Below are 14,741 nucleotides of genomic sequence, written 5' to 3' on the forward strand. Positions count from 1 at the left end.
ACAAATGCAGAGAGTTCCCTTGGTTAAGTTTGAGGTACTAGGAAACAGGTGACTGTTTTATGCAAAGCAGTTTCTTTTTTTTGTTTTCTGTTTTTTTTTTTTGTTTTTTTCCCAAAAAAAGGAAGTGATTGTGTCCTGGGCTGTCTCATGGTCCTAAGAACATCTTTCGTGGCCTCTGAGGTTAACCCTGCCTGTTCAGTAGCATGACTGCAGAGAGGAAAATGGGAACCAGGCTGTGAGCGCCCCCCACATCTCTCTCAGATCCTCTGCCTTGAGGGCCAGAGGCACCGGGGCCCCTGGGAATGCTGCCTGCAGACGGGTGGATCCCCACAGGCCCTCCACCTCCACTAGATCATTCCACCACTGTTGAGGGAGCCCCAGTTCTGGACCCACCAGGAGGCCAGGCTTTGGGGAATGTGCAAGTGAACAAAAAAGGCCAACTGCTGACCTTTGGAGATTTGCATCTCAAGTGGGGGATAGCGGTTAGTGCCCTGGAGGGCGCAGTGAGTGATGGGGCATGCACTGCTGGGGCTGGAGGGGAGGGAGGACTCTTTACAGAAGAGGGGTTTTCGCCAAACCTGCCTATCAAGAAGAAAGGGCAGGCTGGGCACAGTGGCTCACACCTGTAATGGCACCCAGGTGGCAACTGGATGCCAAGACCTGTGTTCCCCCAGGGCCTGATTTCAGATAGTGTCAGATCATTCCAGAACAATCCTATAGAGGCTGCAAAGAGAGTTCCAGGCAACTTGCGTGGGTGGGGCCCCTTCAAGATGGCAGCTGGGAGTGACACCAAAAGAACAGGCTCCAGTGATCTCTGCCATGTGTCTTCATCACCGAGTCCCCAGGGGCTGTCTGTCACCACCCAGGGCTTCAGAGTTCCCCAGGGATGCGTTGCGGGTACCAGGGCTGTCACTCAGAGACCCCTCTGGTTATTTCTGCTACCCTCCCTGCTGTAACATGGGTACAGATTTCTCCCCTCTTGTCCATTTTACCAAAACGGATGTGCATCAGAGGGGACAGACTCCAGCGGCCTGGGGCCCACACCTGCAAGTAACCTGGGACAGGGTTTCTTTTAATTAAGTTTACTGGTGAAATGACCCAGGGGATTTTCTATCCTATTAGCGTGAGATGGATGTCACAGTGGTGAAGAGCTGTCAGAGGTAAAGCTGGACACTAAAGTGTTAGAGACAGGTTTTAGTTATTTTTCTGAGACAGAGTCTCACTCTGTTGCCCAGGCTGGAGTGCACTGGCACCATCTCTGCTCGCTGCAACCTCCACCTCCTGGGTTTAAGCGATTCTCCTGCCTCAGCCTCCTGAGTAGCTAGGATTACAGGTGTGTGCCACCACTCCTGGCTGATTTTTATATTTTTAGTAGAGACAGGGTTTTGCCATGTTGACCAGGCTGGTCTCAAACTCCTGACCTCAAGTGATCTGCCTGCCTCGATCTCCCAAAGTGCTGGGATTACAGGTGTGAGCTACCGTGCCCTGCCAGGACAAGTTTTAATCATTCATAGGCCATTGCTATAGGGAGGGGGACCCAGTGGGAACTGAGCACCACTTGGATTTGAGCACAGGTGACAGGAGGGGTGGTGGTGGGGACGGGGGCACAAGAGTCAGGAAGGGGAACTATATAGACAGCAGGAAGGAGCGTGGTTGGCGTGACACCCATCTGGATTTGCTAACTGGTGCTTAAGAATTAGGCTCCTGGCCGGGCGCGGTGGCTCAAGCCTGTAATCCCAGCACTGTGGGAGGCCGAGGCGGGTGGATCACGAGGTCAAGAGATCGAGACCATCCCGGTCAACATGGTGAAACCCCGTCTCTACTAAAACTACAAAAAATTAGCTGGGCATGGTGGCGCGTGCCTGTAATCCCAGCTACTCAGGAGGCTGGGACAGGAGAATTGCCTGAACCCAGGAGGCGGAGGTTGCGGTGAGCCGAGATCGTGCCATTGCACTCCAGCCTGGGTAACAAGAGCGAAACTCCATCTCAAAAAAAAAAAAAAAAAAAAAAAAAAGAATTAGGCTCCTGTCCTCTCTTGGAAGCTGGGGGACGGGGTCCATCTTCTAATGTTGCTAGAACAAACAGTAACTTCTTTTGACAGCTTTGGGTTTTCTCAGGCAGGCAGGCAAGGTCATCCCAGAGATGTGGCCTTGAGCTGTTGGACACCATGTAACTGTTCAAGTCTTTTTATGGGGGTTTGGAGTATGGACTTAAGCATTTGTGTTGAAAGTCTGCAGTTTTTCTAGGCCAAGGTTGAGGTCTAGTGGAGACGAGGGCTGAGGGAGGCTGGTGAGAGTGTGGTCAAGGAGAGAATTTTTGTCAGGACTGTGGCTCTGGATTCAAATTGCCCAAATTCAAGTGGGTTTAAATCCTGGCTCTGTGACAGAGCAGCTGGGCAACCTTGGGAAGTGTTCCTTCATCTTAGAGACTTAGATCTCTCATTTTATTTATTTAAAAATTTTTAGAGACGGAGGTCCCAACGTGTTGGCCAGACTGGTCTGAAACTCCTGAGCTCAAGTAATCCTCCTACCTCAGCCTCCCAAAGTGCTGGGATTATAAGCATGCACCACCACACCCAGCTGAATTTCTCGTTTGAAAAATGAGTAGACCAGCCCTTGCCTCCCAGAATCACCTGAGGATTAAGTAGGATGATGTGCAGCTTACCATAAGCCACAGCACACACCACCTGTTCGTGTGTGGCTGGAGTCGGGAGCAGGACCAACTAAAGTGGAGGTGGCTGTGCTCTCGCTGGGGTGCAGGCCTGTGGGGCCTCATCCGGGCTGAGGACCAGCCTGGACCAGCTAAGATGCCATGTTTCTCACACTTAACTAGCAAAGGGATGCCCCTGAGATCAGGTTAAAATGCAGTGTGGTGCGGTGGGCCTGCCTTCCTAACACACTTGCAGGCCATGCTCCTTGTTTCGGGGCCCACTTTGAGATGCGAGGGTGATGAGATGGGCTAGACTTCCCTCACCTGATCCCTAGGGGAAGGAGGATGAGTGGACACCGCCTGGCTGGAACCATAAGAGCTGCTGGGTATTTGGCACATACTAGGTGCCAAAAATTATCTGTATATTATTATTTGTTTTGTTTTGTTTTTTGAGACAGAGTCTCACTCTGTTACATAGGCTAGAGTGCAGTGGCATGATCTGGGCTCACTGCAGCCTCTTCCTCCCTGATTTAAGCGATTCTCCTGCCTCAGCCTCCTGAGTAGCTGGGATTACAGGTGCGTGCCACCACACCCACCTAATTTTTATAATTTTAGTAGAGACGGTTTCACCATGTTGGCTGGTCTGGAACTCCTGACCTCAAGTGAGCCACCCGTCTCAGCCTCCTAAAGTGCTGGGATTACAGGCATGAGCCACTGCACCCAGCCAGTTATTTTGAACCCTATCACAACTGGCACATCCTTTTTTTTCTGCCCCTGCTACAGATAAGACAGAGGTTCAGAGAGGTTGTGCAACTTGCTTAAGATCACACAGCATGTCAGTGAATTCAAACCTAAATTCAGAAGATCCCAGAGCTCTTTCTATTCCATGGCATGGACCATTAAGATCACCTCCTGAGAGCTGCTGGCCTCCTAACCTGGAAAGGAGGAAGCTGATGAGGCCCACATCACCAAGGAGAGCGTGCTGTGCCTCAAGAAGTGCATGAGTTTCTGATGCTTCCAGAATAATCTCCAGGATGCCCCCCCCCCCACTGCCTCTTAGCGGGTCAGGGTCCATTAGGGTGCATCCAATTTGTGGGCCTGGCTGCATGTGAGGTGTTGAGCCAGCTATGTGTCAGAGTGAGAGAGAGAGAGTGTGTGTGTGTGTGTACATGTGCAAATCAGGGCAGAGCTGGGGCTCAAGGCTGACCACATATTTTTCCTCCTACCTGTGAGGGCAAACGTCTTCCTGTTATGGGGCTTTGAATTACCCACCTAACATCATTGTTTGCAACAACAACAATGAAGAGCTTCCATAGACAGAGTAAATGTCCCAGAACAGGAACTAAAAACAGCCAAACATCTAGAAACTCACGAGTCAGTGACCCTGAAGGAGACCTCAGTCACCAGCTTTGTTAGGGAACAAGTGGAACTAGGTTTTTTTTTAAGCCTGAAAACTCATCAGTTGTGCCCTAACAATGAAATGTTTCCGAGTATAGTCGAAAGCTAAGAATTTACACACCTTAGAGGAAGTGATGTGGTTTTGAGGTGTTTCCCCAGAAGGCCTCAGCACTATGAGAATGCCTATGCTTCTGCCGGCCCCATTCCTGCCAGTGAGCCCACAGACAAGGGGCAATGAAGAACCAGGAAACAGATGGAAAGAAATGTGGAAGAGAGGAAATCGCTCAGAGATACTGTCAGGGAGAAATCTAGGTTGAGAATTAAGTTTTACTTTATGCTTTGGAGAGACTGAGCCACAAGGAGCCGTAATTATATTAGGGTTTCAGCACATCCAGGTGATCTTGGGCTGCAGTATTTGGTTGAGGACCATGTGAAAGCAGCTGAGGCTGGGTGTGGTGGTTCACACCTGTGATCCCAGCATTTAGGGAGGCCAAGGCCAGTGGATCACTTGAGGCCAAGAGTTTGAGACCAGCCTGGCTAACATGGCGAAACCTTGTCTCCACTAAAAATACAAAAATTAGCTAGATGTGGTGGTGGATGCTTGTAATCCCAGCTACTTGGGAGGCTGAGGCAGGAGACTCACTTGAACCCGGAAGGCACAGTTGCAGTGAATCGAGATGGTACCACTGCACTCCAGCCTGGGTGACAGAGAGACTCTGTCAAAAAAAAAAAAAAAAAAAAAAAGGAGCTAAGGAAGGCTACTGTGGTCAGGGAAGACATCCCCAGAAGATGGGACTTGGGCTGGATCTTGATAGGGAAGATTTCCTTAAGGAAAGAGGGCAGGATGTGTCTGGGAAGAGGTGCACCAACAGTAGGGCACCAGGAATGAGAGAGCTGCTGGATAGGGTTACAGTGAGCACCACAGATGAGCAAATCAGAATAAATGAACCTGTGGACCAGCGTGTCCTGCACTGAGACACGCACCACGCACACCAGCAGGGATGAAGCACGTTACTGCACGTGGTATCGATGTACGTGAACGGGGATGTCAGCTCATTTTCTCTTCCCTTCCCCACAACCAAGCTTACTGCTGCTCCTGGCTTCCCCATTCTGGGGAACAGCACATGATAGGAACCTCAACAACCCCCTCCACTCCTCCCTAGCCCTCATCTCCACACAGCTACCTGTCAATTCCACCTTCGCACTGTCTCTGCCAACCAGGCCCTCCTCATCTCTCTGCCTCCAGCCTGCCTCCCCTCTAAAACTGAGTTTCCATGCTGTTCCCAAAGCAATCCCTTGAAGGCACATATGCAGCCTCATCACTTCCAGGCTGAAAGATCTTGGTAACAGAAATATTAGTATAAGCTATTAAGACTTAGGAGAAGGCCGGGCGTGGTGGCACATGCCTGTATTTTGGGAGACCAAGGCAGGGTGACTGCTTGAGCCCAGGTTTAAGTTCACGACCAGTGTGGGCAACATAGAGACCCCATCTCTACAAAAAAAAAAAAAAAAAAATTAGCAGGTGTATTAGCCCATTTTCATGATGCTGATAAAGACATACCTGAGACTGGGCAATTTACAAAAGAAAGAGGTTTAGGCCAGGCACAGTGTCTCATGCCTGTAATCCTAGCACTCTGGGAGGCTGAAGTGGGTGGATTACCTTAGGTCAGGAGTTCGAGACCAGCCTGGCCAACATGGTGAAACCCTGTCTCTACTAAAAATACAAAAATTAGCGGGCATGGTGGCACATGTCTGTAATCCTAGTTACTTGGGAGGCTGAGACAGGAGAATCGCTTGAACCTGAGAGGCAGAGGTTGCAGTGAAGCAAGATCTCACCACTGCCCTCCAGCCTGAGTGACAAAGGAAGACTGGGCAAAAAAAAAAAAAAAAAGTTTAATGTATGTATAGTTCTACATAGCTGAGGAGGCCTCACAATCATGGTGGAAGGCAAGAAGGAACAAGTCACATCTTACATGGATGGCAGCAGGCAAAAAAGAACTTGTGCAAGGAAACTCCTGTTTTTAAATCCGTCAGATCTCACGAGACTCATTCACTATCACAAGAACAGTGCAGGAAAGACCCGCCCCCATAATTCAATCACCTCCCACTGGGTTCCTCCCAGGACACATGGTAATTGTGGGAGTTACAATTCTAGATGAGATTTGGGTGGGGACACAGCCAAACCTTATCAGTCTGGCATAGTGGTGTGCACCTATAGTCCCAGCTACTCAGGAGGCTGGGGTGGGAGGTTCACTTGAGCCTGGGAGTTCGAGGCTGCAGTGAGCCGTGATTGCCTGGGCAACAGAGCGAGACCCTGGTCTTGAGGGAAAAAAACAAAAAGACTTAGGACAAAGCTACAGTGATTAAAACAGCATCATCCTGGCACACAAATAGACCAGTGAAACAGAATATACTGTAGTTCAGAAATCAGAGTCCCACAAAGCCTGGGTCCCTGAGTTCCCAGATGGAAGAGAATTCCAGGAGTTCCCACCTGTTAGAAGCAACATGAGCAGGGACTTTATTGCATTTGCACTGGAATTCTGGGGCGTCTCTTTTACAGACAGTAATTATATTACAGCTCTGCTGTAATACCCGTTTGGCATTGTATTAGCCCTTGAAAGCAAAGCAAAACAAAACTCCCACACTCTGCAGCCCTTCTTTGGCCCTAGAATCCACACTTGGGCTTAGTCATTGTAACTGGGCTTTAGCCAACCTCTCTGGCCTCAGCTCCAGGGGCTCCAGCCACAAACAGCTCCCTGGACACTTGTTGCCTGGATGTGCCCCTTTTCTGTAATTCTCTGCTGTCTAAACATATCTCTCCTGGCACAGCTCAGCTCCTCTCACCCCCTCCGACTTTTGTTGACATTTAGCTGGCTGAAATGCACTCATTTGACCGGGTATCCACTTCCCTTACCAGCCAATGTCCTCTGTTCCTTCCTGCATGCCCAGGGCCCAACCCCAGGATGTACCTGACAAAATCCTTACATCCACCGGAGAAGAGTTAAGAAGCAAATCATGCAAGTCATCCTGTTCTAAGCTCCGAATCACTGCTTCCAAGACCCTCCCTGCCCTGGCGCTGGCCGCCTCTCCCCTCTCTCTCCCCTTTTCACTGGGCTCCATTCTTTCCTTCTTTCCATTTCTTTTAACACGTGCCAGGCGGTCCCATCTCCCGGCCTTTGCCCTTGCTGTTCCCTGTCATCATTCTGGTTTCACTTGTCACTTCCTGACCACGGTGCTTATAAAAGCAGGGCCCTCTGCCCCACCCATGCCACCCCGTTCATCTCCTTCACCTCCGAAATCATCTCGCCTTTGGGTTTACGGCTGGTCTCTTCCCCTGGTCCATCAGCCAGGGTCAGGGTAGCCCTGGCTCGGGCCTATTCACATTGGGGTCAAAGGCACACAGTGGGGGCTCATCCAAGGCGAGCTGTGTTAGCGGCGCCGGGTACTTCCGCACACGCGGAGGGCGTTGGCGGGCGCGGAGGCGTCGCGCGAGGCGAGAAGCAGCCGCCGCACTGCCCCGGCTCCTCGGCGCGCCCCGGCCGGAGGGTGGGGAAAGGCGGCCCCGCCCCCGCATTCCCATTGGCGGCCGCGCGGGGTGGGAGCGGGGTCGGCGCAGTGCCTCTGCGCCCCTAGCCCTGCAGTCTGTTCGCTCGCCGTCCTCTCGCCCGCCGCGATGTTGCGCGTCGCCGCCCGCCTCGGGCCCCGCCTGGGCCACCGCCTCTTGTCCGCCGCTGCCACCCAGGCCGTGCCCGCCCCCAACCAGCAGCCCGAGGTGTTTTGCAACCAGGTGAGCCCCCCAGCCCGGCCCGCGCTTTGTTCTCCGGCCCGAGTCCCCGCAGGCCCCTAGAGAGGCCCCGCGCCACCGTGGGCCTCAGTTGACCCATCTGGGACTCGAGGGGTTTGCAGAGGCTGACCTGGAAGCACACCTGCCCCTTCCTCTTCTGCGAGCATTTTTGCCTCTTCGCTACCTCTGACAGTCCCTGTCCCATTTCCCCGTAACTTGAGCCCCCTCTCCGTCTTCGCCCAGCCTCCGTCTCTTTTTCCAGAGCCGACTCTCCGGGTTCCGTTCTCCCCACAGTCCTTGGCTTCCGGCCCTCTTCAGGTCTGCATAGGGTCCCCACCATCACCCACTCGGAAGACACGGGCAAGTCCCTCTTTGCAGGAACTTTTCTGTCTTTTCCTTAGTCATCTTCTTTACCCCAACTCATGCCCTCATCCAAGGAGTTCAGCAGGGAAACAAGGAAAGAGGTGATTTGCAGCCAAGGTTCTCCACTTCACCACGGGAGAAGCCACACCAGTGGGCGCTCGGCTGCTTCCATTGCTGGCAGTGGGGAAGTCTGGAGGACCTTCAACCCCCGGGCGCCGACCCCAAGGGGTGTCCGCGGCTTCCAGTTCTGGCTCTCTTCGACCAAACCAAGGAGGAGCTTTCCAGGATAAAACCGATTCCCTTGGTCCATTTATTTCTTGCTCAGTCAGTTAATGCTTTGGAATATTTTTTCTTTTGATCTTTGAGTTTGGGTAAATTGCTAGACTTCACGGAGGCTGAAACTGGTTATGAAAGAGTTTGTTTTGTTTGTGCCAGTGCAAGTTGGCTGCCTTCTCTGACTTCAGCTTTTTCTCCTATAAAATGGAAAGGGGCTCAGAAGGTGAGGTTCGCACAGGCCCTCATCAACCAGTCACTTCATAGTTAATCACAGCTTCTGTCCTCTGCACAGCCTTTGTACCTGGCACTATTCTAAGCATCTACCTGTTTTGCAGTTTAATGTAATTCTTACAACAGCCTCAGGAGGCAGAGACTGTAATTCTCCATTTTATGGATGAAGAGACTGAGTCACAAAGAGGTTTAGTGACTCAACTGAAGACCAAAGTCAGTGGCACAGTTGGGGTTCACAGCTGAACGTCCAGGAGTAAGCCCCTAAGCAGAACATACATAGTGTGTTGTGACTCTGGGTGGGAACAAAGGGACCACCGATCCTCTGGGACTATTTCCGATTTGGGTTACTGTAGAGTTGGCTCCTAGCCAGCTGCTTTCAACAGCACACCCACTGGTCTGGTCCTGAGTGTGGCTGCAAATCTGCACATAGGTGATGGGTAAAGGCACATGCATGTGATTTTAGGGGATGTTACAAAGGTCATTTGCAAGGGAATTTTTAAAAGTATAAAATAAAATGTCTTTTGCATAACATAAGCTAAAAAGTCAGCAGCAGTGGCTCCCTTGGCAGCCTGTGCAACTGAGGAGTTCATGCTTGGAAGACTTGAGCATCAAAAGATCTAGCCGAGCCCAAGCACAGTAGCTCATGTCTGTAAATCCCAGCGTTTTGGGAGGCCGAAGCGGGATGATTCCTTGAGTCTAGGACTTCGAGACCAGCCTGGGCAATATAGCAAGACCCTGTCTCTAGTCTCTACTGAAAAAAGTAAATTATTCAGATGTGGTGGCACATGCCGATAGTCCCAGCTATCTGGGAGGCTGAGGTGGGAAAATCACTTGAGCCTAGGAGTTTGGGGCTGCAGTGAGCTGTGATTAGGCCACTACACTCTAGTTTGAGCCACAGAGTGAGACCCTGTCTCAGACATGTCCTCAAGGGACAGCCATCACACTGTGAACCCTTGTGGCCACAGGATCTGATTATGATCTTTGTCCTTCATCACATGCAGGTGAGGCAGCTGGGTCCAAATGTGCACCCAGACCCATGGGTAAGACGTCCTGTTCTTGGCTGGGCACGGTGGCTCACTCCGGTAATCCCAGCACTTTGGGAGGCTGAGACGGGCAGATCACAAGGTCAGGAGATCAAGACCATCCTGGCTAACAAGGTGAAATCCCGTCTTTAAAAAAATAAAAATAAAAATAAATAAAAAATTAAAAAAAGTCCTCTTCTCCAGATTTCATCTGTGGGTGTAGGCTGGAGGGGCCGAGTCAATTCCTCTGTGGCTGCTTGTCTTTATCAGACTTTGCTTTTCTTTCCCAAGTCAGAGTCTCACTCTGTCACCCAGGCTGGAGTGCAGTGGTGAGATCTCGGCTCACTGTAACCTCCACCTCCTGGGTTCAAGCAATTCTCCTGCCTCAGCCTCCCAAGTAGATGGGATTACAGGCGCCTGCCACCATGCCCAGCTAATTTTTGTATTTTTAGTAGAGACAGGGTTTCACCATGTTGGCCAGGCTGATGGTGAACTCCTGACCTTGTGATCTGCCTGCCTCGGCCTCCCAAAGTATTGGGATTCCAGGTGTGAGCCACTGCGCCCAATCTCCTTTATCATATTTTTTGATATCATTAAAGTAACACATGGTCACTGTATAAAAATGCAGAGGACTGACTTAGAACACCGTAGACACAGTCGGCCAAGGTGGTTCATGCCTGTTCACACTTTGGGATGCCAAGGTGGGAAGATTGCTTGAGGTTAGTCGTAAGGCTGCAGTGAGCTATGATTGCACCACTGCACTCCAGCCTGGGCAACTGGACAAGAACCCATCTCTTTAAAAAATAATAAATAAATAAATAAACCTCTCTGGATACCCCATTGTACTCCTTCCAAGAGCACTGTGAACCAGTGGATATGTCTCTTGTAGACATCTTGTTTGCATTTACAAGTGCCTGCAGGGAGAGAGAGAGATGGAGAGAGAGAGAAAGAGGATGCAAGCACACTAGAATTTTTTTTATTTTTATTTTTATTTTTTTGGGACGGAGTTTCGCTCTTGTTACCCAGGCTGGAGTGCAATGGCGCGATCTTGGCTCACCGTAACCTCCGCCTCCTGGGTTCAGGCAATTCTCCTGCCTAAGCCTCCTGAGTAGCTGGGATTACAGGCACTCGCCACCATGCCCAGCTAATTTTTTTTGTATTTTTTTAGTAGAGACGGGGTTTCACTGTGTTGACCAGGATGGTCTCGATCTCTTGACCTCGTGATCCACCCGCCTCCGCCTCCCAAAGTGCTGGGATTACAGGCTTGAGCCACTGAGCCCGGCCTAGAATTTTTTTTTTTAAGACAGAGTTTCACTCTTGTTGCCCAGGTGGAAGTGCAATGGCACAATCTCAGCTCAGTGCAACCTCCGCCTCCTGGGTTCAAGAGATTCTCCTGCCTCAGCTTTCCGAGTAGCCGGGATTACAGGCATGCACCACCACCACACCTAGCTAATTTTGTATTTTTAGTAGAGATGGGGTTTCTCCATGTTGGTCAGGCTGGTCTCGAACTCCCAACCTCGGTTGATCCGCACACCTCGGCCTCCCAAAGTGCTGGGATTACAGGCATGAGCCACTGCGCCCGGCCAGAATTTTTTTTTTTAATCATAAATGAGATGCAGCAATTTATATCCTGAAGCTCCTCTTCTCACTGAACAGTGTACCTGGGTTATCATTCTGAGTACATTCAGATATTTTTAAATCCTTTTCAGGGACCGCGCAGCATTCTACTCTGGCAGCACCATGCTGGGACCTGCCCTCCTAGAACCCCCTGGGCTGTATGCAGCTTGGCCTTATTTTTGACTCAGCTGGCAGGAGCTCCAGGGTGTCTTACCTGGGGACCTGGGTGCAAACTATTAATAGATCATACACCTGGACATTTCCCTGGGGTACAGTGGTTCCTTGAAGTTCAGTAAACTGTTCTGGAGTCAGTCTCACAAAAGCAGCTTACTAGATTGTCTTTGACGATGCTTCCTCAGACACTGGCTCTTCTCTCCCGAGAGCATTTGGAGAGTTATGGGCACTTGGGAGAAACTTGCTCTACAAGCTGGTCTGCTCACCTAGATAGGGGACAGGCACTTTCTCAACTTTCCGAACCCCCAAAAGATTGCGTGGGGTGATTCGGTCCACCTTCCTGTGTCCTCTTGCCTCTACTTGTCCTGGGTGCAGCCGCAGGGTAGCGAACTTCTTGGCTGGGTGAGAAAAGTTCCAGGATGAGTGTTCCTTCTCCCAGCAGGGACCTGTAGTAGGGGCTGATGATGGCCGGGCTCCCCAAAGGGGAGCATTTGTCATGTTTCAGGGACAGATCCCTGTCAACAAAACTGCTATTCATTTTTTCATTCTTTTTTTTCTCTCTGACTTGGGAGGGTCATTGCGGTCTAGAAACACAACTCAAAGGAAAACCCAAGGGGCTGTGGTTTCAGCAAACCATGGCTAGGGCATAGTTCATAATTCCATCTTCACCATCAATTCATATTTGTTAATAACAAAGAAGAAAATATCATGAGACACCATTTCCTGCCCTGCCCTCAGAGTGCATGCCACTCACTAGTTAATGAGCCCTTGGGGAGGTTCATCCATTCGACAGACACTTCCTGTGCACCACCAGTGCCAGTGACCAAAACAGACAGGAATCCCTGCCAAGGGTAGCTGGCATCTTGGGAAGTGGAGAAAGACAGATAAATAAGTGAAATAAATAGTACGGCACAAGACGATCAGTGCTATGGAGAAAAACAAAGCAGGGAGACAGGGAGAAAGATGGTATGTGCAGTGGTAGACTTTGCACATCAGCTGCCTCATCTGTAAAATGGGGTAAAATTTCATCTGCATCACTGGGTTGCTGTGAGGACCAAATGGGGTGAGGCTTCCACAGCCACAGGCAGTGCTGGCCTCATGGCTGCTGGTGCCTCTACATTGATTGCAGGCTTAAGGAGGAGCTAGAATAACAGTGACGCTGTGGGCTTGCAGTGTCTTATTGATCAAGCTCCACTGGATGCGAGTGCTGTTGTATTTACAGCTTGTTTCCTGAAGGGGTGAGCTAGGTTGTGATAAAGTAGAATGGGAGTTTGGGGTGAATTAAAACTTGCATCTTTATTCTTACCCTCTCTTTTTGTTTTTGTTTTGAGACAGGGTCTCGAACTATTGCCTAGGCTGGAGTGTAGTGGTGCTCGCTGTAGCCTCAACCTCGCAGGCTCCGTTAACAAGTTATCCTCCTCCTTCAGCCTCCCAAGTAGCTGGGACTATAGGCATACCCCACCACACCTGGCTAATTTTTGTATTTTTTATTTTTTAAATTTATGTATTTGAGACAAACTCTTGTTCTGTTACCCAGGCTGAAGTGCAGTGGCACGATCTCAGCTTACTGGATCCTCTACCTCCTAGGTTAAAGCGATTCTCCTGCCTCAGCCTCCTGAGTAGCTGGAATTACAGGCACCTGCCACCACGCTTGCTTAATTTTTTTTGTATTTTTAGTAGAGACGGGGTTTCACCATGTTGGCCAGGCTGGTCTCAAATGCCTGACCTCAGGTGATCCACCTGCCTTGGCCTCCCAAAGTGCTGGGATTAAGGTGTGAGCCACCACGCTGGCCCAATTTTTGCATTTTTTATAGAGATGAGGTTTCACCATGTTGCCCAGGCTGGGTCTTGACTCCTAGGCTCAAGCAATCTTTCCCTCCTTGGTCTCTCAAAGTGCTGAGATTATAGGCATGAACCACTGAACTAAAGAGAGAACTGACAGAAAGGCAATTAAGGATGGATGTCCCAAGGCTAGGTGCAGTGGCTCACAGCTGTAAGCCCAGCACTTTGGGAGGCCAAAGTGGGAAGATTGCTTAACCCCAGGAGTTCAAGACTAGCCTGGGCAACATAGCAAAAATCTATCTCTGCAAAAACTTTAAAAAATTAGCTGGACATGGTGGTGAGCTCCTGTAGTCCCAGCTACTTGGGAGGCTGAGGCAGGAGGACTGCTTGAGCCAAGGAGTTTGAGGCTTCAAAGAGCTTTGATCTCGCCACTGTGCTCCAGCCTAGGCAACACTGCAAGTATACATAGGCACTGTACAGAAATGTTCATTGCAACTTCTCTTATGTCAGTAAAAGCTTAGGAAATAAGCCAGCTTGAGTTCCATTGGGAAATAGATGAACACCTATATTACAGTTATAGGAGGGACTAATTCTCTGCATGCAGCAGTTATAAATCATTGGCTGGACCTGTACGAATAATGTCTCTCAAAAACAATATGTCAAAGAGGAAAAGTGTCCAGCACTCTACACCATATGAAACCATGAAAACTGTGCAAAACAAAACTTTATTTTTCATGTAGATAGACGAATCTCTGTCTTTTTTTTTTTTTTTTTTTTTTGAGAGGGAGTCTTGCTCTGTCACCCAGGCTGGAGTGCAGTGGTGTGGATCTCGGCTTACTGCAACCTCCACCTCCCGGGTTCAAGCAATTCTCTGGCCTCAACCTCCCGAATAGCTGGGACTATAGGTGCATGCCACCATGCCTGGCTAATTTTTTGTAATTTTAGCGGAGATGGGGTTTCACTCTGTTAGCCAGGATGGTCTCAATCTCCTGACCTCGTGATCCGCCTACCTTGGCCTCTCAAAGTGCTGGGATTACAGGCGTGAGCCACCTCGCCCGGCCTGATAGACAGATCTCAATAAAAAATATGTAAGAATGTGCTGGAAGGAAAATTCTCCTTGGTGTGAGGGTAGTTGCTGCCTGGGCAGGTAGGACAGGATAGGGGATGGGCAGGGCGGGATAAGGGTAGTGATGAATGGGGATTCTAGCTTTACTTAAATGTTTGATTTCTTTGAAAATTGGCCAGGCACAGTGGCTCACTCCTGTAATCTCAGCACTTTGGGAGGCTGAGTGGAGCCGATTGCTTGAGCACAGGAATTTGAGACCAGCCTGGCCAACATGGTGAAACCCTGTCTCTGCTAAAAATACAAAAATTAGCTAGGTGTGGTGGCCCACGCTTGTAATCCCAGCTACTCGAGAGGCTGAGGCATAAGAATCACTTGAACC

At 50.1% G+C, this 14,741-nt stretch overlaps 1 protein-coding gene across 1 annotated transcript in view; it reads left to right on the plus strand.

The window, feature by feature from the left end:
* Nucleotides 1-7,642: 7,642 nt before the first annotated feature.
* Nucleotides 7,643-14,741, plus strand: part of ALDH2 (aldehyde dehydrogenase 2 family member) — a 42,373-nt gene continuing 35,274 nt past the window's right edge. Inside the window, exon 1 of the mRNA XM_017542670.2 lies at nucleotides 7,643-7,834. Coding sequence (XP_017398159.1) covers nucleotides 7,721-7,834 — 114 coding nt within the window. The 5' untranslated portion in view covers nucleotides 7,643-7,720. The remainder of the gene's footprint in view (nucleotides 7,835-14,741) is intronic.

Source organism: Cebus imitator, unplaced genomic scaffold (assembly GCF_001604975.1).
Source record: "Cebus imitator isolate Cc_AM_T3 unplaced genomic scaffold, Cebus_imitator-1.0 Scaffold8, whole genome shotgun sequence".
In the NCBI taxonomy this organism is placed as follows: Eukaryota; Metazoa; Chordata; class Mammalia; order Primates; family Cebidae; genus Cebus; species Cebus imitator.